Source organism: Lepidochelys kempii, chromosome 11 (genome assembly GCF_965140285.1).
Source record: "Lepidochelys kempii isolate rLepKem1 chromosome 11, rLepKem1.hap1, whole genome shotgun sequence".
In the NCBI taxonomy this organism is placed as follows: Eukaryota; Metazoa; Chordata; order Testudines; family Cheloniidae; genus Lepidochelys; species Lepidochelys kempii.
The window spans coordinates 79,232,234-79,256,785 of NC_136390.1; the positions used below are offsets into that span (position 1 = coordinate 79,232,234).

Here is a 24,552-nt window from a genome sequence, read left to right on the forward strand (position 1 = left end):
AAAGGGAAGGGTAAACACCTTTAAAATCCCTCCTGGCCAGAGGAAAAACCCCTTTCACCTGTAAAGGGTTAAGAAGCTAGGATAACCTCGCTGGCACCTGACCAAAATGACCAATGAGGAGACAAGATACTTTTAAAAGCTGGAGGGGGGAGAAACAAAGGCTCTCTGTCTGTCTGATGCTTTTGCTAGGGACAGAACAGGAATGGAGTCTTAGAATTTAGTAAGTAATCTAGCTAGATATACATTAGATTCTGATTCCTTTAAATGGCTGAGAAAATAGCTGTGCTGAATGGAATGTAGATTCCTGTTTTTGTGTCTTTTTGTAACTTAAGGTTTTGCCTCAAGGGATTCTCTATGTTTTGAATCTGATTAAAGTATTTACCATCCTGATTTTACAGAGGTGATTCTTTTTACTTTTTCTTCTATTAAAATTCTTTTAAAAATCTGAATGCTTTTTCATTGTTCTTAAGATTCAAGGGTTTGGGTCAGTGTTCACCTATGCAAATTGGTGAAGATTTTTATCAAGATTTCCCCAGGAAAGAGGGTGTAAGGTTTGGGAGGATTTTTTGGGGAAAAGACATTTCCAATTGGGCTCTTTCCCAGTTATATACCTGTTAGACGTTTGGTGGTGGCAGTGATAAAGTCCAAGGGCAAAAAGTAAAATAGTTTGTACCTTGGTGAAGTTTTAACCTAAGCTGGTAAAAGTAAGCTTAGGAGGTTTTCATGCACGTCCCCACATCTGTACCCTAGAGTTCAGAGTGGGGAAGGAACCTTGACACAGCCGTGTTAGTCTGTATCCGCAAAAAAAAAAGACTTGTGGCACTAACAAATTTATTTGAGCATAAGCTTTTGTGAGCTACAGCTCACTTCATCGGATGCATTCAGTGGAAAATACAGTGGGGAGATTTATACACACAGAGAACATGAAACAATGGGTGTATGAAACATACAGATAACACCCACTGTTTCATGTTCTCTGTGTGTATAAAATCTCCGCACTGCATGCATCCGATGAAGTGAGCTGTAGCTCATGAAAGCTTATGCTCAAATAAATTGGTTAGTCTCCTAAGGTGCCACAAGTACTCCTTTTTCTTTTTAGGGTTAGAAAAGAATTAGCTAAGATCATGGAAGATAACTTCAGCACTGTTCTCGGCCCGCTCCTACCTTGTTCCAGGTCTGCCCCAGCCCTGCTCATCCCTCGCACCCAGCCCTGCTCATGCCTTCCCTGACATCAGGTAACCTGCATTCCTGCCTGTGACTTTGGCTTCCCTAGATTCATAGATTCCAAGGCCAGAGGGAGCCATTGTGATCATCTAGTCTGACCTCCTGTGTATTCTCCCCCACTCTGAACTCTAGGGTACAGATGTGGGGACCTGCATGAAAAACCTCCTAAGCTTATCTTTACCAGCTTAGGTCAAAACTTCCCCAAGGTACAAAATATTACACCCATTGTCCTTGGACTGGCCGCTACCACCACCAAACTAATACTGGTTACTGGGGAAGAGCTGTTTGGACACGTCCTTCCCCCCCAAAATACTTCCCAAAACCTTGCACCCCACTTCCTGGACAAGGTTTGGTAAAAAGCCTCACCAATTTGCCTAGGTGACTACAGACCCAGACCCTTGGATCTTAAGAACAATGAACAATCCTCCCAACACTTGCACCCCCCCTTTTCCTGGGAAATGTTGGATAAAAAGCCTCACCAATTTGCATAGGTGACCACAGACCCAAACCCTTGGATCTGAGAACAATGAAAAAGCATTCAGTTTTTTACAAGAAGACTTTTAATAAAAAATAGAAGTAAATAGAAATAAAGAAATCCCCCCTGTAAAATCAGGATGGTAGATATCTTACAGGGTAATTAGATTAAAAAACATAGAGAACCCCTCTAGGCAAAACCTTAAGTTACAAAAAAGATAAACAGACAGAAATAGTTATTCTATTCAGCACAATTCTTTTCTCAGCCATTTAAAGAAATCATAATCTAACACATACCTAGCTAGATTACTTACTAAAAGTTCTAAGACTCCATTCCTGGTCTATCCCCGGTAAAGACCAGCATACCGACAGACACAGACCCTTTGTTTCTCTCCCTCCTCCCAGCTTTTGAAAGTATCTTGTCTCCTCATTGGTCATTTTGGTCAGGTGCCAGCGAGGTTACCTTTAGCTTCTTAACCCTTTACAGGTGAGAGGAGCTTTCCCCTGGCCAGGAGGGATTTCAAAGGGGTTTACCCTTCCCTTTATATTTATGACAGGCCCCACTTGAGCCACCTGATCGGCCAAACCACCTGATTGGCTGAAGGGATTAGCAGACCTTTACTTAAAACAGGCAACATTTGACTTCAGCACTGTTCACTTCTGCTCCTACCTTGTTCCCGTCCCGCTCCTACCTTGTACCAGGTCTGCCCCAGCCCTGCTCATCCCTCGCACCCAGCCCTGCTCATGCCTTCCCTGACATCAGGTAACCTGCATTCCTGCCTGTGACTTTGGCTTCCCTAGATTCATAGATTCCAAGGCCAGAGGGAGCCATTGTGATCATCTAGTCTGACCTCCTGTGTATTACAAGCCAGGATTTCCCGTCCCCACAAAGGGATGCAGGGCAGAAGGTGCAGATTATAATAACTCTACTTAACTCCTGATCTACCCTAGCGCTCAGCTACCCTCACAGCTGGCAGGGAGCCCTGTGCTAGCAGCCGGAGCAGAACCTGCCACTTGCAGACTGATTTATCTAGGAGCTGAAGGGCTAATTCAGTCGGGGTGGGGGGGAGTTTTCCCAGCAAAACTCTGCTCACTGGGTGTCACCTGGGAAAGGGAAAGGCCCAGGCTGAGAGTGTTGCTGCCAGACCCCAGAGGATGGTTCTCGGGGAGACCCTGCATGCAGGCCTTGGACTCACCAGCTCACCCACCGCCAGTCCTGCCCTTTCTGTGGCTGGCTCAAGACCCCTCCAAGACGGCTTCTCCCCTCTCCCGGGGGCGGGTATCGCACGTCTGTTGGTCAGGCTAACTCCTCTTCCTCAGCTCTGACTTGTCAATGGACTCGAACCCCCCAACCGCCCCCCCCCCGTCTCTTAGACACTGCTCCTCCCCTGAGCTGGTGGGTGGTGGCCATCCAGGCACCCTGCTATCTCCCCAAGACAACAGGGCCCCCATTGCTCAAAACAGCGTCTCTCCCTCTTGGTTACCCAGCAGCCTCTGCGTCTGCCCTTGGCCCCTGTTCCCCAGCGAGCCCAGCCCCGAGCACAGGGAGACCAAGGAAAGCTCCGCAGGGGGTTACCCTTAATTCACTAAGTTTGGTGAGGAGATTGCAGGAAATTCCCATCTCTGTCTCAGGCAGTGAGAGGAGGGATAGGTCTCAGACACAGCTTGCTACAGGGCAGGGACAGAGGCTGCGGGGGAGAGTGTAGGCGAACCGGGGACTGGCGCCCCTGACCAGCTGGGTGGTGGATGGGGCCAGATGTGGAAGCCGGGCGGCCGCAGACGGCTCATGGAGTGAGAAGTGGTGCTGGGTCTAGCCTGGGAGTCCGGCATGCCCCTTGTTTTCCCGCCCTGGGCCTGGCCGGTGTCGCCCGCAGTGCAGCCCAGCTGTGAATTGCATGTGCCCCTTGGGGTCACAGCCTGGGTCACGGAGTTGGGGGAGACAAGGCCCTGCACCCCTGGCTTCCTGCGATTCACCATGACTCTCAGCCAGCCAGTACAACAGAAGGTTTATCTGGATGACAGGAATGCAGTCCAAGACAGGTCTTGCAGGTACAGCCAACAGGACCCCCTCAGTCAGGTCCATCTTGGGGAGGCCAGGAGGTCTGTCTGGTCTCCCCTCCATTTTCCTAGCCAGCTCCAAACTGAAACTCTCCAACCCCTCCTCTCTGGCCTTTGCTCTTTCCCAGGCCAGGAGGTCACCTGATCTCTTTGGTCTCCAACACCTTCAGTTGCACCTTTGCAGGGGAGGGGCCCAGGCCATCAGTTGCCAGGAGACAGGGTGTTGGCCATTCTCTGTCCAGACAGCCTCACACTGGCCATGTAGGGCTCTGGAACAATCACACACCCTTATCTGCCCACCTAGATACATAAGCACTGCATAGGGGAAACTGAGGCACCCACACAGTATTCAGAGAGAACATCAAGAACAGTCCCACTTCATCACAGCCTGTCACTAAAAGCTTGTTGATGTGTGTGCTGCCCTACAGGGCCAAAATGCAAGTTGGCCCAGGGCGCCATTTTCCCTAAGGCCGGCCCTGCCTGTCTCAGGGGTGGGTATCTGTCATCTATGGTTAGAGCAGGAGTCTGGACTGAAATGCCCTCGGGAGCTGGCGGCTCCTGATGTCTTGCTCTAAGCCTGGAGGGGATGGCAGCCAGTCCCAGCCCCTCACTGGAAAGTCTAATGCCCGCTCCTCTCTCCTGCCAGCAACCTGCAACCAGCCCTGGATCTAGAACTGGAATCTCACCTCCTGTGGGGCACCATGCGTAGCGTGTTCACCATGGGCATGGACAAGGACCCTTCCAGGAGCAGGAGCAGCCTCTGGGCCCCACTCCCTCTGCTATTGGAGCTGCTGAGATAGGGGATGAGGTGAGGAGATTTGGGAACAGGCCGGAGCGTCAACAGAGGGGCAGAGAGAGGCCCTTCCTCCATCAGAGATTCCTTTACCCTCCGTGGGATCCCCTTTCTTCCTTCCACGTTCTGGGCTTTGGAGCCTGGAGCCTGGCCACAAGCCCAGCTCCCATCCACAGCTGCTTGGCTCTGCCACCCTGCTGTGTGCCAGGCCCTTGGCAGAGAACCGCTAAGGTCAAGGCCTGAGGAGGGGCCAGCTGTCATCCTGCCATGAACTCTGGCCAGCTGCCCGCGGAGGGATCTGAACAGGAGAGGCTGGGCTGTGTGTTTGGGGTCTCATTGGGGCTCCCCTTAGCACCCATGCCCCTGACCCAAGGCTCTCTCTCCGCTCAGGCTCTGCCTCATGCCTAGCTGAGACTCTGGATAGAACGCTGAGGAGCCTGCTGGCAGCGACCCCAACACGGACCAGCTGCAACACGTCTCGGAGGTGAGCAGGATGGGGAGAGGCCAGGGGATGAGGGGATTTCTGTTTGAACCCTGTGGGGGCTGCAAAGGAGAGCCTGGAAGATCCACATTTCCCTGCTGTCCTCCTGTTCGGAACCCATTGGGCCATCAACTGGGAGGAGTGGTAGATACGCTGGAGGGGAGGGATAGGATACAGAAGGACCTAGACAAATTGGAGGATTGGGCCAAAAGAAATCTGATGAGGTTCAATAAGGATAAGTGCAGGGTCCTGCACTTAGGACGGAAGAACCCAATGCACAGCTACAGACTAGGGACCGAATGGCTAGGCAGCAGTTCTGCGGAAAAGGACCTAGGGGTGACAGTGGACGAGAAGCTGGATATGAGTCAGCAGTGTGCCCTTGTTGCCAAGAAGGCCAATGGCATTTTGGGCTGTATAAGTAGGGGCATAGCGAGCAGATCGAGGGACGTGATCGTTCCCCTCTATTCGACATTGGTGAGGCCTCATCTGGAGTACTGTGTCCAGTTTTGGGCCCCACACTTCAAGAAGGATGTGGATAAATTGGAGAGAGTCCAGCGAAGGGCAACAAAAATGATTAGGGGACTGGAACACATGACTTATGAGGAGAGGCTGAGGGAGCTGGGATTGTTTAGCCTGCAGAAGAGAAGAATGAGGGGGGATTTGATAGCTGCTTTCAACTACCTGAAAGGGGGTTCCAAAGAGGATGGCTCTAGACTGTTCTCAATGGTAGCAGATGACAGAACGAGGAGTAATGGTCTCAAGTTGCAGTGGGGGAGGTTTAGATTGGATATTAGGAAAAACTTTTTCACTAAGAGGGTGGTGAAACACTGGAATGCGTTACCTAGGGAGGTGGTAGAATCTCTTTCCTTAGAGGTTTTTAAGGTCAGGCTTGACAAAGCCCTGGCTGGGATGATTTAACTGGGAATTGGTCCTGCTTTGAGCAGGGGGTTGGACTAGATGACCTTCTGGGGTCCCTTCCAACCCTGATATTCTATGATTCTATGATCTTGGCCAGGGGAGCTGGGACTTCAACCCAAACCTTTGTACAGTTCTGTTAAGCACCAATCACAGGGCCTCAGGCTGGTTTGGGCAGCAAAGACCTCAAACCCGTTAGATCCAGGAGATGCCCTTGAGAAGAGTCATTGGCTCCTCTCTAGGAAGACCCTTGGGGAATCGACTGTGACACTGAGACCATTTGGCAAGGGGTCTGCTCTTCTGTGCAAACAAAGACTTGACAACTCATTACACCCAACCCATGTCCTTCAGGGTATTTATCCTTACATGGTACCATCTAAGGTATCTTCAGAAAGTTGGTGGCTTATCCAGATTCATAATCATTTGTATGTGCAGGCTATACAGTATAGCCAAGTTCAAGAGACAAAACTGATGAGTCAGACCCCCCAAAAGTCATGAGAATAGCCCCAAAAATGTAAGACTTTTTAAAAATAGTGTTTTTAGGTGAGTGATGTTTTGAACCCCCCTACCCATCCCCAGGGCATGTGCATGTGACAATTGTGTTGCCCACTCTCCCACCTGTACTGGATCAGGTGAGTTTGGCCCCTGATGCAGAAACTTTTACTCCCACATCTGCCCATCTGCTCAGCTCCCAGCTCATCAGCCCTTACCCTCCTCGCTTCAGCCCCCCTGGAACGCCCAGCCTCATTTCCTCTCCTTAGGGTTCTTCACCCTCCTCAGGCCAGGGGTGGGGGGCTGCAGTGGGGTCCCCTCTCCCACTTTCCAGACTGGCAGGGGAGCAGCTGCCCAGGGTGGCTGACAGGATTTCGAAGTAAACTTAAGGCTCACCTTTCGAGCTCTCAAATGTCGGAATTTTTTTTTCAGTTGATGCTTATTTGAGGGTTGCTTCCCCCTGCCCCTTTCTATCTCCAGTAAAAAGAAAGGGAGTACTTGTGGCACCTTAGAGACTAGCAAATTTATTTGAGCATTACATCCAGTAAAGTGTGTCTTCCCTGCTGGCATGTAGCCAGCTCTGTCTTGTTAGCTTGATAGCTTTGTTTATCTGATATGTAAATGAATTCTCATTGTCTTTCAAAGTACTTTGGAATTAACTGCCCAGTGAAGGAACCACATCCCTTTGTTTGTGGGGGGGTAACGCCTGTTTCACTGGAGACACATGATTTGTGCTGCAGCTGAAAAAAGAAAATCCGGACATTTGCGCATTCTGTGGCATGATCATGAGTGAGAGGCTTAATTTTACTCAGAAATCACAACTCTCACACTCAGTTCGTGAGAGTTGGCATGTCTGGATTATATTTAAGGAATAATGTAACTATATGTTGGAAGTATGCTTCGTGGTCTTGGAGTAAAAGTTAGTCACCATGAGGATAATGTGTCTTGGTGAGGGGCCATTATTTAAATCAGCTTGTGTACTAAATGACTGGAGGCTAGCTAACGTGATGCCAATTTTTTAAAAAGGGCTCCAGAGGTAATCCTGGCAATTACAGGTCGGTAAGCCTGACTTCAGTACTGGGGCAAACTGTTTGAAACTATAGTAAAGAACAAAATTGTAAGACACATAGAGGAACATAATTTATTGGGTAAGAGTCAACATGGTTTTTGAAAAGGGAAATCATGCCTCACCAATCTACTAGGATTCTTTGGGGGGGTCAAAAAGCATGTCGACAAGGGGGATCCAGTGGATATAGTGTACTTAGATTTTCAGAAAACCTTTGGCAAGGTCCCTCACCAAAGGCTGTTAAGTAAAGTAAGCTGTCGTGGGATCAGAGGGAAGAGCCTCTCATGGATTGGTAACAGGTTAAAAAGTAGAAAACAAAGGGTAGGAATAAATGGTCAGTTTTCAGAATGGAGAGAGGTAAATAGTGGGGTCCCCCAGGGGTCTGTACTGGGACCAGTTCTATTCAACATATTCATAAATGATCTGGAAAAAAGGGGTAAACAGTGAGGTGGCAAAATTTGCAGATGATCCAAAACTACTCAAGATAGTTTAGTCCCAGGCAGACTGCGAACAGCTACAAAAGGATCTCTCAAAATTGGGTGATTGGACAACAAATGGCAGATGAAATTCAATGTTGATAAATGCAAATTAATGCAAATTGGAAAACATAATCCTAACTATGCATACAAAATGATGAGGTCTAAATTAGTTGTTACCACTCAAGACAGAGTTCTTAGAGTCATTGTGGATAGTTCTCTGAAAACATCCACTCACTGTGCAGTGGTAGACAAAAAAGCGAACAGAATGTTGAGAATCATTAAGAAAGGGATAGATAATAAGACAGAAAATATTATATTGCCTCTAGATACATACGTGGTATGCCCACATCTTGAATACTGTCTGCAGATGTGGTCGCCCCATCTCAAAAAAGATATATTGGAATTGGAAAATGTTCAGAAAAGGGCAACAAAAATGATTATGGGTATGGAATGGCTGCCATATGAGGAGAGATGAATAAGGCTGGGACTTTTCAGCTTGGAAAAGCGACGACTAAGGCGGGATATGATAGAGGTCCATAAAATCATGACTGGTGTGGAGAAAGTAAATAGGGAAGTGTTATTTACTCCTCATAACACAAGAACTGGGAGGGGGGTGTCACCAAATGAAATTAATAGGCAGCAGATTTAAAACAAACAAAAGGAAGTATTTTTTCAGACAATGCACAGTCAACCTGTGGAACTCCTTGCCAGTGGATGTTGTGAAGGCCAAGATTATAACAGGGTTCAAAAAGGAACTACAGTTCATGGAGGATAGGTCACTCAATGGCTATTAGCCAGGATGGGCAGGGATGGTGTCCCTAGCCTCTGTTTGCCAGAAGCTGGGAATGGGCAACAGGGGATGGATCACTTGATGATTATCTGTTCTGTTTGTAAGCAGGATCTGAATGAATGCTTCCCTGACAGCTAGTTGGGAGGGGGAGAGACTTGGGTGTGTTTATGTAAACACAGGTTGCTCCTGCTCTGCTTACATACTGAGCAAAAAGTGATCAACTTTGGCTGGCTGGTGTTGGGTACAAATCACCTTAGTACTGAATGCAGGGTAGTGAAATATGGTTACCAATGTTGTAATTATTGTAGGAATACAGGAAAGCAGGACTGTGCTTAACCTGTTGCCCTCAGTTGAAAGAACCTTGTTAGGTCTGGGGCTCGAATGTCAGAGCCCCATGAAAGTAAGAGAGGGTGGGGATATGTGTTTTTAGTTAAGGGGTTGCACATCCTGTAGAGTCCTGGTGTAATCTGTTCTTTCCCACTGTTCAAATAATACAAGTAAATAGACTTTATTAGGAGCTAATCGGAGCTGAAATCAGTTGGGATAGGACTGTGTTTCTGCCAGCCTACAAAAAGCTAAAAAAATCACTGAGAGCTGAAATCATTTTGAGAGGGGGCAGTGCGTCTTCCCGGCCTACAAAGAGCTGAAAATTATTAAGAGTGCTGTGCAGTGGTCCCAGCAGAGAGGCAGGTGGTAGCAGAAGGTGACTGATGATCAGCTGATGAATGAGTGTCTGGTGCGGTGGAGAGGCGCAGTGAGCGGCTAGCAGGGCAACTGGTGGAGAGGCACGGTGAGCCGGCAGCCAGCGTGAGTGGCCAGCTGGCAGAGAGGGGCCTTGTGAGTTTGGTCCCTCTTTATCCTGCCCCTGGCGGGGGTGGTGAATTCTGCACATGCACCTCTGGACTCTGGGCCTGTGCTGACCAAGGACAACAACTGTGAGTGGGGTGCAGAGAAGGGTTGGGCACATGAAAGGGACTTTTGGGTTGCGGGACTTAAGAACCTGAGGGGGAAAGGACACTGCCCAACCTACTTGGGGGTGGGTCTTTTACTCATGGTTTATGTTTATAAATCCTGTTTGTGGTGGTTCCCCAAATTAACGCGAGTTACTTCCCTCTTTTAATTACAAGTCTTTTCTACACTCAGACTCTGTGCTTGCGAGTGGGGCAGAGGTGCCCAGGGCTGATGTGTAAATTTCCCAGGTTACGGGGGCAGGGCTCAAGCCAGTTCTGTGTTGTATCAATGGAAAGGACCCCTAGATATTGAACCTGGCTCTGGTTGCGGTTGGCTCCACCTGGCAGAAGGGTGATATGTTCATTCCCTCTGGGGCACCTGGCATTGGCCAATGTCAGAAGACAGGATACTGGGCCACATGGACCTTTGGTCTAACCCAGTATGGCCGTTCTTATGTTGTCTCCCCTCCCCTGATAGCCGGTGAGGTAATGCAAGGCTTACCTGTGTAGCCTTGCTCCACCCCGAGTCTATCAGTGGAAACCATCAGAGACAACTGCAAACCCCTGAACCCACTTGGGGTGAAAACGGAACATGAGCCAAGGCAGGGAATTACCCTAGGGAGTGGGGAGAGGCCTTCTGGAGCCCAGTCCGGCCAATTTTCAGAGAGCAAACGTCATGAATCAGACTCCCCAAAATCATGAGATTGGCCCCAAGATCATGACATTTTAAAAAAGGATATTGTGTTTTTAGGACAGTCTCTTGCTTTGTGAACAACCCCTGCCCTTCCCAGAGTGTGTGTGTAACAGCTGGCAGAGCATGAGCAGCAGCAAGCCACTGGGTCATCTGGCTCAGTTAGGGAGGAGACGGGGCTGGGGGCAGCCCACCCTGTTCCATGACTTAGTCCCTTAAAGAAACGGGTTTAAGGGAGCAGCAAACAAGCTGGTGAATCTCTCCTCTCAGCCCCATCACCCAGAGAGCTGTGGATGTGGGCAGGGATTGTGAACCCCTGCCTCATGATGGAGGCAGGGGATGGGTCCACAATGCCTGACCATGTATCGTCCCAGGCTCTGATGAAGTGGGACAAAACCCAAAGGACATGCTCCGAATCCTGAGAGGAGCAAAAGCCCTTCTAAGGCTCTTCTCTCAGGAAGTCCCATATTCCACCCTGGCCCCTGAGGATTAGCCCCGGGGGTGGGCGAGGGGAAGGGGCTCACTGGTACAGAACATTGACCATGACCTGTCTCCTTCTCCCACAGCACGTCGACTTCTGGATCCAGTCCGGAGCCAAGGGAGAGCCAGGGCCACGAGGAGCAGCACCGCCCTGCTGCGATTCCCCACCTGCCTTCTGGGATTTGACGTGAGTGACCTTTACCCCTGGGTCCTGCTCCTCGGTGTAGCCAGGGCCAGTTCTGACGGGCAGCGGGAGCTGGGGCTGCAGGGGCCCAGCCAGGCAGTAGGGTCAGTGCTGGGCTTGTGCTCACCCACCCAGAAGTGTGAGGAGAGCTGAGCTGGGCCTCATGGGCTAGAGCCTTTCACCCTCAGCTGGGAGCTGTCTGGGGCCTGCCCTTCCTGGGCACGTCTGGTGCCTGGCTGAGGGCTTCCTCCCAGACCCCCTCCAAGTAACATTATCCTGTTCCTGACGAGACAGGCTTCTTCAGAGGCCCCACCAGTTCTCTCCTTTCAATCAATGGAAGGTGCCTGCACAATTTTCAAGGTACCAGTGGAAAATCTGAATGGTTGTCCTCGGAAGAAGAGCGCTGGGTGGCTCAAATGCTTGTCTCAACAGACGTTGGTCTTGCAAAAGACGTTACCTCTCCCCTCTCTAACAGAGGAAAACACAGTCCACTGATCCAGCCCCCAGCCAGCCTGCTGTCCTAAAGCAGCCATGCTGTATGTGCTGTGATTTATTTAGTCTGGTTCTTGGTGTTTTGCTCCAATGATTGAAAACCCTCCTTGGAGAATCCAATTTTTTGCCTACTTTATTTTGTCACCGTTAGTGCAAGGATCAAAGCCCTTCTGTTCGACAAATAGGGCACCATAGCAATGGAAATGTCTGCTACCACTGCTTGCTGAAAACATACTCGGACATTGCACAGAGGATTCTGCTCTCTTTCCATTTTCCCAGTGGTTTGAAAAACTAGTTTAAACTTACAGAGCAGGAGTTTGTTAGCAGTGGCTGAGAACTGTGAAGTCACTGTTCTTCCCCATGTTGGTGTGATTCTTATTTACTCTTGCAGCTCTAGCCAGCACTGCAGTCAAACAGTACAAATCAGTCAGCTCGCTCAACTGTCTGAACCTTTTTACAAAGCAGCCGAGTGACCTACTCAGCAGAACCTTCTATTTAGGTGGCTTGTTTGCATAAGACATCTCTTTCTAAGAAATACCCCACAGTCCAGACCTCTGTTAACGTCCCACAGTCTTACCAAGCTGCTCCGCTGGCAGGGGTTGTATCTCTCACATGCATTAGTCAAGTGTGGTGAGACTCAGTTATTATAGACAAGGAAACTGAGGCACAGAAAGGCTAAGGGACTTGCTTGTAAGTCTAGGCTCCTAATTCACAGTCACATGCCCTGTCCGCCTCCCAGGAAGGGTGGGTAAATAGGGCTAACACGTAATTAATGCTCCTACCAGCATAGCATTTTCTTTTTAGGGTTATTTTAATTTGAAGAGTCAAAAAGAATGAAGGGAAGACTACTGACAATATCAGGTCTAGAGTGGGAAACGCCTCATTAGCAACAATTATTCAGATAGGATCAGTGTTCGTACTCTAAGTCTGGTTTGCACCCCTCCAGTGCAACCAAAGCGAGAGTAACTGACGTCCAGGGGAATTCCCAGGTGCCATATGATTGGTGATGCAGCTCCTAGGCCATCCCTCTCCACCAAGCATAGGGGGCATGGCCAAGCAAAAGGGATTGTGACTGTTCTACTGATGCTGTAATGGCCCGGGGGGCCATTGGCCGCTCCGTGGCAGGTGAAGCGTCCCTGAGCACGTCTCAGCCACTCCAGCAAATCTGGATCAGACGTTTCCCCCCACTAGTATAATATGCAATTGAACCATTTTTGGAAGGTCCTAACCTGTTTAGTCTTGCAATGCCCCGCTCACCAGTTTGTGCATTTCAACCCTGATGTGGCTGTATAGGATTGTATTTAGGTGCTGGTTTTACTAGGAATTTATTATAGCTGCATGTGGTACTCGGAGGTCTCTACATATTAATTGCATTGATTCTCTTTCTCAGTTCATGCAAATTGACAGAACAATTACCCCAAAGAGCGCCTGTTCTGCTGACTTGGTACTTTATCAGTCACACAGTACCTGCAGGGGACACTATGAACGTATAATACCTTCAATTCTTACAGTCTAGGAACACTATTGTAAACATTGTAGATAGAGACAGATGTTACCACTGAAAGGGTTGTAATGGTCCCTCAGCTGGGTTTTTGGTACTTTATGGACAATGCCTAACCTGAGGCTGGAAGGATTGACAGAACTGCTATTTTGGAGGGTCTGATGCCCCACACATCCGTGATCCATCACCATGCATTTCCCAGCTCACCATTTGTGACAACTGCCTGCCACGGTCAGCAGCAAGGACTGACCCGGAGCCCTCTCACCTAAAAAGGGTCACACATGAACTGCTACTGCTTCAGCTAAATGAGTAAATCTAGCTGGTAGCTGGAGCCTGTAACAGACTCAAAGGCCTTGTATGGGACCAGCCACTTGAGGGAGACAAAACCCAAACTGAGTTAATGAGGGGAGGACACACATATCCTACTCTCAGAAACTGACTGATAAATAACTTTTAGCGGGGCTGCACCCACATAGATCCTGCTGCAGGATCGGGGCCTTCATTAGCAAGCAAAAGGGCTGAAAAATAATAGAACCAAAAATTCCCAAAGATGTCAAAAATATGATGGTGGGAACACTGAATGCTAATTTACTTTTTTCTAAAGAACTGAACTTAAAAATAAACCCCACAATCACTTGGTTAGAGCTGCTGTTTTAATTTGAATCCGAATGTAGGGCAGTACCTTTCCTACATGCATGTTCTTAGCAAGGAACTATAGAAAGATAGCTTCATTTCCATAAAACATAGGGCATTTTGTAAAATCAAATTATGGAACATTTAAAATGTATAAAGTGATAACCTCACTCTGCATTCTTTATATCCAAATATAAAATTTAGAATTTGAAACACTATTTCTAAACATCCCAGAAATTATATATACACATCTTTAATATGGAAATCAAGGCCATCCAGATAATATCATACTGGCAAACTTAAAGTGACTCCCTAATTTAATTTTTTTACTGTTCAATATTCATTAGACCAGAATTAAAGTTTAACACTGACCCACTGCTGAGCTATGGGGAAATTTAAATTGTGGCCGACTCTTTTGAGCTGAGTTTGCTTGCTTGCACCATGAATTCAGTAGCACATTTGGAACGTTAGGGTATGTCTACACCATGGAGACTGTATCAGCATAAACTGTGCAGCAGAGCCCTGTAAGGGAGACCCCGCAGGGGGGTTTCTGTAGGTGTAGGAATATCACCTCCCCGAACATTAGCTGCAGCAAAGGAAGCAGCGCTCTTCTCTCAACACAGCTGTATCTACGCGGGGGGGGGGGGTTATGGCAGTTTTCACACCCCTGACTGAGGGAGCTATGCCAATATAACTTCCACGTGTAGACCAAGCCTTAGTCTAGAGAGTCAGTATTCTGAGATGGCCCATGGGGATGTACATCTTGTTCTGACCAGTCAGGATCAGTGGAGCAGGATTTTTATAACCATGCTTAAAATGGGTGAAGGATATTAGGTTCCTGGATCTCTGAAAGGGGTGCAAGGACCCACCACCCACACAAAACCCAATACAATAGCTATATTACTAACCCACAGCAGTAACGTGATAGTGTTTTTCATTCCTTCCTTCCCAGCGATCAGTCAGGGTAACTTTATACTGGGGGCACTGTCTAAACGTACCGCTGTCTCTTGCCTGTTTTTTCAGCTCTCTCATTATCACAGTAGGTTTATGTGCCCTGAGTGCCCCAGCACCTATTTCTGCTAGGAGTTAAACAGTAGGAAGAGTTAAAAATAAGAGAAAAAGCCTAGAATGTTACCTGCTAGGCCTTTTAAAAACAATACTGTTGAAGATAAATAAGCTGCTGAGAAATGAAAATGCTCATGCAAGTGTAGTGTGGCCACTGAGTAATTAGCGAGCATCCTATCTATTGTTCTTTCACCATTCGTATTGCCCACTGAGTCTGATTCAAAGCTCACTGAAGTCAGAAGAAGTCTTGCCATTTAGTTCAATGAGCTTTCGATTAGGTCTCTGTTCTCCAGTCCCTTTATTACTTACTAACCCCCCTTTTTAAAAAAAACAAAAACAACCTTTACAATAAAACTTGGATGACTTTGGAAGGTCTATCTACTTGCATCTGAATCTGTGTATACATCTAGGCACATAGCAGGAGAATGCTGTGCACGCTAGTTAAAGATAAGGTATAATACACATGCTGCTTAAGAGCTAGGCAAGCACTGGCAAACAGCCCTTTAAAAGACATTTATATGTTTCCATTCACAAAGCACACTGATCTTACTAAAACTACTTAGGATTAGCAGACTCACTCCTAGTAGCCCCTAAACCGGCTTGGTATCTCTAAATTAGAATTCATATTCTATCTTTAAAATCACACACAGCAGGTTCTTGGTTGCTTCTCTGATGTTTCACTCATGTTCAAAGAACTCATGACAAGCTGAAGTGACCATGGCAATGAAGGCTACAAATTCCTGGAAGTCGCATTCAGCGTCACCATCCGCATCCAGTGTCTCCATCACCTTATCCACTGTCTCCTGATCTTTAATTTCCTAACCAAAACAAGAAAGAGCAGTTAAAGCTGGTGAACAAGGGATAGGGCTGTGAGTAGGATTTAGGAGTCCTGGTTCGTAATCTGGTTGTCTTCAAATGGAGCTAATAGACAGTACAGTAGATGTCACCATACTGGGTAGTCTCATCATTCAGTGTTTATTCAAAACACATCCAAAGAAGTTTCCCTTTCGTAATGTATCTGTTTTCCATGTTGCCTTCCAAGCATTGGCACAGGACTGTGGTTCCTTATGCAGTTTCCTTGCAACAGAGACCCACATGAAGTAGGAATGGTCTGCCACTTTTGTTTACTGCATTGACCAATATGTAAAACCACTTTGGAATAATGGTTTGTTTTTCCATGGAAAGATTAAGGTGGTGGACATTTAAATCTATTAAAGTGGTGGACATTTAAATCTAATCTGACTGGAAATGCTGTAACAGCAGAAAAGAAGCTCATTCTTAAATGATCAACACATGGGCTACAATTTGGCTATTATTCAATACAAATATTCTGGGTCTGCAAAGAAGAATCATGTCTTCCCAGGATCTTTAATACAAGGACACACATTACGACACAGGCATGGAATTACTATTCATAGAGATTCTATAGTACGATTTAGTTAATTTAAAATTTTTACTTCATTTGATTCTATGCTTTCTTTCACATACAGTGCCACTCCCCAACCAGCACGACCTGTTCTGTCCTCTGATATATTATGTACCCTGGTATTACTGTGTCCCATTGATTATCCTCATTCCACCAGGTTTCTGTGATGCCTGTTATATCAATATCCTCATTCAATACGGGGCACTCTAGTTCACCATCTTAATATTTAGACTTCTAACATTGGTATATCAGCATTTTAAAAACTTGTCATTTTTTGGCTGTCCCCCACATGATGTAATTGAATGGGACTTTTTATCATTTGACTGTTTCTCATCAGATCATCCCTGTATTTTATCATTTTCCATCCTCTCCTCCTAAGGGATGTCCGAACCACACGCTCCTCCGCACCTGTCTGCTTTCCCCTAGCCCTTAGTTTAAAAAACTGTTCTACAACCTCTTTAATTTTAAGCGCCAGCAATCTGGTCCCATTTTGGTTTAGGTGGAGCCCGTCCTTCCTGTATAGGCTCCTCCTCTCCCAAAAGCTTCCCCAATTCCTAATAAATCTAAACCCCTCCTCCCTACACCATTGTCTCATCCACACTCTGAGACCCTGCAGTTCTGCCTATCTAACTGGCCCTGTGCATGGAACGGGGAGCATTTCAGAGAATGCGACCATGGAGGTCCTGGACTTCAATTTCTTACCTAGGAGCCTAAATTTGGCCTCCAGGACCTCTCTCCTATCCTTCCCCATGTCGTTGGTACCTACATGTACCACGAGCACCGGCTCCTCCCCAGCACTACACATAAGTCTATCTAGATGTCTCGAGAGATTCCCCAACCTTCACACCAGGCAGGCAAGTCACCATGCAGTGACTATTTCTTTTTTTGTCATTCAAATGGATTTTGGGTCATGGCTAAATCAGGCTGGAGGGAGGCTCCTACCTCAGCTTTGGATCCACAGCCAGAACCCTCTCCTGGAGTCAGCATAAGCTGTTTCTTGCGAGAATGGCCCTGGTGCACACCTAACTCCACACCAAACAGAAGGGTGGAGAGAGCGGTGGTGGACACCTCCCTTAGCTTTAGCCCAGTGGTTAGAGCACTCAGCTGGAATGTGGGAGACCCTAGTTGATTTCCAACCCCCAGCTGATGAGGAGAAGGGATTTGAACAGCAGTTTCCCACCTCTGCTTCCTAACCACTGGACAAGGAGATATTCTCACCTGGGGCTCTCTCAATCTTGAAGCTGTTCCACTGTGTATCAATGACTAAATACAGTATGCACTGGGCCAGAGAGAGTGACTATAATCCAGGGGTTATGGCACTCGCCTGAGACATGGGAAACCCCTGTTCAAATGCCTTCTCTTCTTCAGGCAGAGGTTGGAACTAAGCTGGGTCTCCCACTGCCCAGGCAAGTGCCCTAACCACTGCGCTAAAGGTCAGAAGGGAGTCCCTGCCTCTTCCTCCTGCCACATGTGTGGAGTTATGCATGCTCTGAGCACCCCTACAGGTGAGCAACACCTCCCTCCGTTGGGTTCGAGCATGGTGCTGGGGCTTAGGCATGAGACAGGCATCCAGACGCCTGCCTGAAATAGCAGTGCACATGCACAGGGGCAAAAACATCGGTACCTAGGGGGCTTTTAGAGTACAAATTTAGGCATCTATAGGACTGGGCATCAGCTGAGCAGGGATTTTGTGGATCAGAGGAGCAACTAAAGCTGCAATTTAGGTACCTAAATTTGGGGATCTGGGCCCTTGTGCTTTCCTCCACAGGTGACTGGACCTTGATGCGTACAGTCTGGCCCCTCACATATAAGCACCTGGGAAATACACAAGAAAAGCAAAAAGAGAATTCCATGGAGAGAGAGCCGCCTGCCATCCAGAGGGGATATGCTTTGCCTTCTGAATGAGCTAACTCCCTTTTATTGCCCACCCTCTGAGTAGCCATTAAATCAGGACAGTCGCTTCCCTACCCCCAAGAAACATAGCACAAGACAAAGGCTGAAGTACTGGAAGCAGTCCATTGCACTGAGCCCTTTGACAGTCACAGCTTGAGTATATGTACTGTTCCCATTGCCACGGGAAGCAGCCTGCTAGCTAAAACTATTTCAACAAACAACATGAGCGCTGAGAACTGTTGAAGGCTACAGTAAATATCTTCAGGCATCTCGACATTTGGTACACAATAGAGTAAAGGGCAATTCATTGTTCAAAAGGCAATACTCACGCCTAAAAAATGGGGGAGCTCATTGTTAATGAGCTCCTTTAATTCAGATTTCTTCAGCTTGTGTTTGTCTCCCTCCTTTCCCGAGTACTGGTGGAAAGCTTCAATGATGGCAATCATGGCCTTTTCCAGAGCAGACATTGTTACAGTGGCACTGGCCTAAAATGAAAGGGATTGGGAGGAAACACCATGTTAAGCTCAGCGTGTGGGGGGTTTAAACGCCTTTCTGCCTTCTCTGTGCAACTATACAACCCTTGGCCCAACAGTGTTATGCCACAAGGGCCTGATCCAAAGCCCATGGAAGTCAATGGAAAGATGCCAATAAATTTCAGTGGGCTTTGGATCAGGCCCCAAATGAGCACTTAAGGAAATAACGCCAGCAAAGAGCTGACCATCTGTGGAAACTTATTTCAATTGATGTAGCTTAAGGTTGGGAAACACGTGTGGGACATTGTTCTTACTTTAAGACCTTGGGTAACAAGCAGAATATTTGTATCTTGCCAAAACAGAGTCAGCACAGACCTATTGTTAAAAAGGAGGTACCCTGCAGTACCAGATGGTCCATATATTCATTAGCTTATCGTCAGCATCACTAACAAAAAGTAACATTCTGAAGGGAGGATTACTGGGTAACATAGACATAGGGGTTTTTCAGTTTCACCATTATATTCAAGAAGAGTGCACTGTGGGAAGTTGGGGAGGGAATAGCTGCTATCTGTCCGGAAAATTCCCAGACTTCCCTGAAGCGTGAACACAAGTTTTGTACCTTGATCTCCACTTTGGCAGAGTACAATAAATACATAAAAGCCAGCAGGCTGTTAAAAGACGTAAATATGGCATAGTCAAAATACACAACCCTCACCAGTACATCAATGATTAATTGATTTTTTTCTGTAAAATGGTACTGACTGCCCTGCTTTTCAGCGGATGGGCCACCAAACCACAGAGAAGCATGTCACCCCAAGATATCAGGGAAGATCGTCAGCACTGACAGAAAAAAGGGGAAAAAAGCAGCAAAGTGAAGGTCTGAAAAACAGTTTGTCAACTGAAGTGCCACAAAACTATTTTCAAAGAGACATTTTGGCCAGGTTTCAGTTTCCGGCCTAGCTCTTTAAAATAAAAATCTGTTCAATCCAGAGACTACTAACACTGCCAAAGAACTAATCTTTGAAACCATCTGTGACCATGTAACATATTCCCGTGGCAACTACGGCCATTGCTTACATAGGAAAGTATTTAATAGATTTTTAGCTTTTTTTAAGTGCAATTTAACAGCTGGGAACAAGGACAACCAGCCCCGTGGGAATCGCCAGCTTTCTGTAGACCACCAGGAATGCTCCATGAACCACAGTCTGCAGCCCACAAATTGGGAACTACAGACTTACACCAATTGCCTGAGCAACACATCACCTCAATCATGGTATTTTTTGAGGTTCTGGTTTTTTCACCCTTTGGAGATTGTAATCACATATGGAAAATACTGCCCTCAGTATGAAAACAGTGTATATGTCTCCAACACAGTATCTTTTCCCCAAATTTGCTGCAGAATCACAGTTCCAGTTTCCTGTGCTGAGATTTATCTATTTAGGTTCTTACTCTAGTGTGACCTTGTCTTATCAAAAAGCATCCTTTCTTACTTCAAAAGGAAAAAGCTTACAATTTTTGTCACATCACAAGAACCTGTCTTAGTCAATTACATAGCAATGGGGAACCGCAGGGTGTAAATATTTATTTACACATGTGAGTTTTCTTGGTTCCTAGCATGTGTTATTGTTACTTCTTATGTTGAGTCTTTGAGCAGCTGATTTGCTCCATTTTTAGTCTGCTGGATTTTGTACATTTTTGTTTTCGGTGCTTCACAAAGTTCTTTATAATCATCTCTATTCTCCAGCTTTTTCTTTCTTTTACTTCTCAGATTTGGTTGGCTCTGTCTTTATTACCCGATCACTGAACGTCTCTATCCCCCCTGAACCAACAGTACATTATGAGATCCAGTTTTCATAAGCACTAACTGCAAGCAAATATGCTCATTTCCCTTCATTCTGCACTTGCTTCTGATATGCTATTTATTATGCTAGCGATAGAATTTAAGTGATGTATGTCCTTACCTCCTGAAGTTACATAAATATTTGATTTCCAGGTTCCCTATAGATTTCATATAGATAATAAACCCCCTTTAAAAGATTATGAGGTAATGGGAAAAGATGTAGAAAAATCAGCCCCCAAAGTTTCACAATACTCTGATATTAACTAAAACCTTTCTTAACAAAATAAAAGCAGACTTTGCTTTTGTTGGGGAAAAAAACGTGGTGCTTGAAGATCCTTGTTGGTGCAAGTCAGCACTGCTCTATTGACTTTAAAGGAGCTACTACATCAGAGGCTAAGGACTTGCCTCATGATGTAACTTGCTATTATAGACCAATCTTTCTCAGCCACAGGAGCAAGAGAACGGGCAAATCGGCTTAAATTAGATACAATTAATGCTCTTTGGAAAAGTTACAGCCAGTAACTAGCACTGCTCTTCATTTATTCAAATCAATATTCCCTGCTCATGTTGTAATGGAAATTGCTTGACGGACACAATTACATTGTATCACTGTCTAATTTGACGACATTTGCAGACATAACAAAATGCATGAAAAGTGTGCCACAACTCTGTTTTGGCTGCTGCTTCCCTCCCCTTATTTTCTTTTTTTAAGTGTTTAGTTTGACAAAACCCCAATGGATTGAAGGTTCCAAAGTGGGGGAGGAGGGAGGGAAATGACTCCTACTTCAATAATTAGGTTGGTATGTGACCCACCTGCAGAAATATTCAGAATTAGCATTCTCTAACAAAGTCATTTCCTTCTAAAGACCATCGTATTATTTCTGCTACTCACCTTCCTTCTGTGCCCACTTTTTGCTGGAATCAGAGCAATGTCTTCTAAGCCAGCCAGGGGGAAGCTTCTTATTTCATCTGTGGGGGAGTGGAGAAGTCCATCGACTAAGATGCTGTACTTCTGCAGAACAGCAGCAGCCAATGAGGACCTCAGGAGGAGGTGGGGGTAGGAAGGAGGCAGCTGATTCTTGGACCTGATTTCCTGGAATGGGTGGAAATACACACAAGGGTGCATTGAGCAAGCTGTTATCCCACATCAGTTTGCTCTGGGAGCTGCTAACTGATACACTGGTACCAGCGAAAGAAAGATCTCTTGTAAGGAAAAGTAGACAATCAGCTTTTTAATTCCGAACAAGAAGTTTGTCCTGGGTTTCTTGTTATTAACAAAATAAGGGAGAGGAATTAGCTAACTGCAATAGAATGTATATGCCAGCCCTCTGGTGACAAAGTGGAGGCAAGGATTAAAACTGGAAGACTGACAGAGGGATCACACATTTATTTTTCAATAGTTACTAATGCTAATAACTCTCAATAACAGCAGTGTTGCAGTTGCAGATCTGCTATACTGTGGGACATCAACCAGAGCCAAGGGAAGTAAAATTAATTGACATTTTTTAAGGGATGCCAAAGAAGTTCAGATAAAACATTGGCTGGACTAGTACTTAAAACTCAAATCCAACCTGACTATTTTTTAAGTCAAAAACAGTTTAGTTAACTATATCTGTTACATACCCCCACATCATTAGCCTCTGCACCTCCTGCTCTTGCCCAGCTTGAGAAAAGAAATGCCATGAGAGAGAATCAGTTTGAAATCCTTGCAGAAACAGCCTATTTTAGGGGTTTATACTGCACCTTCCACATAAAATCCATAGTAATAGCAAAATTCCTAGTGGACTTCGTGGAGTCTCTGGCATGTCTCCTTTTTCAGGGTCAAGGCATTATTTGGGTTTTTTTAGATTTTATTAGTCCCCCTGAGAACTGTCCTCTGGGGTCTGGCAGCAACACCCTCAGCCTGGGCCTTTGCCTCTTCAAGGTGATACCCAGTGAGTAGAGTTTTGTTGGGAAACCCCCCCCCCCGACTGAATTAGCCCTTCAGCTCCTAGATAAATCAGTTCGCAAGTGGCAGGTAGTACTCCGGCTGCTAGCTCAGGGCTGCCTGCTGTCTGTGAGAGTAGCAGAGTGCTAGGGTAGGAGATCAGGAGTTAGGAGTTTAGTAGTTATTATAATCTGCACCTTGAGCCCTGCATCTCTGTGTGGGGAAGGGAAATCCTGGGAACAGAAGCAGCGTGACTCCTGCAAGAAGAGGACGCCTGCCAGCTGTGATTGTCAGCCCTCCGCCGTGGCTGAGGACTCTAGCTTCATCTCAGACCCCGAGGATGCTTCATGGAGTTGTGAGTCACCATCTTGTAGTTAGACTATATCGTGGTCACAGGACATCAAAAGCCCCTATGAAGTACGTGTGCCGATGGGATGCTAAATTTTACTCTTGCTCTATCTGGTCATGTGACTGGGGAAATTCATGAGGATTATCAGTGACCCCGAGAGTCATATTTCACCCTGTTCTATTTCCTCCCTGTCTATACATTGAACAGAGGAATTATATTATTGTGTGTTTGTAGTATTTCTTGGGAGTCTCCAGCTATCTGGCAAGTAAGTGGAGGTTGCCCCATGGTTAGAATTTTCCTTCCGAGCTGCCGTGGTGATCCTGCCAGGAAAGAGCGCGGAGGGTGGAGGCACCGCCAAATAAATTCCTATGAGAAGAAAATAAGGAAGTTGCACCCTGCTGGAGGCGGGAGCCAGAAGAACTCAGGGCTCTCTATCACAACCTGTAAGGAGATTGGCATTAAAGGAGGTAACTGGGAGGACTAGGGCAGTACATTGCACTTACTGGGCAGTACTGGGAGTGCCATTCACTACAGGGATTGCTTCTCAACAAGAGAGGTGTCTTTTAAAGCCCTGGGAACCGAGCATCGCTAACAGAAGAAACTTGTTCAAGCCCCTCAATAGGAGAAGAAGAAAAAAATTGAGTGCACACGTGTGTGTATTATATTTTTTAGAAAAGAAAAGAAGAAAGGGGAAAACAAATGTTCCAACAACTATAAAGGTACTAAGAACTAACTAGCAAAGCTAAAATACTAATAAAAGAGGGAACAGGCCCACAGGTATAGTCTGTTTCTGGCCAAAGGCAGATGAGAAGGAATGGAGGAAGGTTCATCTGTGCAGCCCTATGTAGCCTTGGTACAGGGCATGAGGATGTGTAAGGCCAAAAGGGGAACTGCTACCAAAAGTCTCTGATCAAAGGCAGAGGGGTTCATGTGCATCTGAAGTGGAGTGCCCACTCAAAGAAGAGCTCATGCAATCCTGGAATGCATAATCAGGGGAATCTCGAGTAGGAGTAAAGGGGTTAATTTACCTATCTATTTGGCACTGGTGCAACAATTACTGGAATCTTGGGGTCAGTTCTGGTGGCCAGAATTTAAGAAGAATGTTGATAAATTGTAGAGGTTGAGAGAAGAGCATCAAGAATGATTAAAGGATTGGAAAATATGCCTTATGGTGATAGATTCCAAGAGCTCAATCTATTGAGATTAACAAAAGAGAAGGTTAATGGTGAATTGATTACAGTCTAAGTGTCTACACAGGGAACATTTAATGATGAGCTATTCAGTATAACAGAGAAAGGTATAACATGATCCAATGGCTGGAAGTTGAAGCTAGACAAATTCAGACTGGAAAGGTGGTATAAATTTTCAGCAGTGAGAGTAATTAACTATTGGAACAATTTACCAAGGGTCATGGGGGATTCTCAGTGGTTTGAGCACTGGCCTGCTAAACCCAGGGTTGTGAGTTCAATCTTTGAGGGGGCCATTTAGAGATCTGGGGCAAAAATTGGAGATTGGTCCTGCTTTGAGCAGGGGGTTGGACTAGTTGACCTCCTGAGGTCCCTTCCAACCCTAACCTTCTATGATTCCCCATCACTGAACATTTTTGTATCAAGATTGGATCTTTCTAAAATCTCTGCTCTAGGAATTATTTTGGGGACGTTCTCTGGCCTGTGTTATACAGAAGGCAGAATGGATGATCACAGGGGTCCCATCTGGCCTTGGAATCTATGAATGAAGTTGTGTATTTATAAATTTTCTATTTTAATAAAGCATTCCAATGATTATCAAAGAAAATACAATAATACCCATAAACCATGGTTTTCAATGAATAATCCTAGTGAGTTGTAGTCATGGTATTTAGCAGGAATTTTTAACC

At 46.2% G+C, this 24,552-nt stretch overlaps 1 protein-coding gene across 1 annotated transcript; it reads right to left on the bottom strand.

Annotated features, from left to right (window-relative positions):
• Window positions 1-13,705: 13,705 nt before the first annotated feature.
• On the bottom strand, window positions 13,706-21,407 carry S100B (S100 calcium binding protein B). Its single transcript, XM_073306951.1, has 3 exons — window positions 21,293-21,407; window positions 18,417-18,572; window positions 13,706-15,586 (listed from the first exon to the last, which is right to left on the bottom strand). The coding sequence occupies exons 2-3, from the start codon at window positions 18,552-18,554 to the stop codon at window positions 15,446-15,448; spliced, it is 279 nt and encodes a 92-aa protein (XP_073163052.1). The 5' UTR covers window positions 18,555-18,572; window positions 21,293-21,407; the 3' UTR covers window positions 13,706-15,445.
• Between the last annotated feature and the right edge of the window lie 3,145 nt (window positions 21,408-24,552).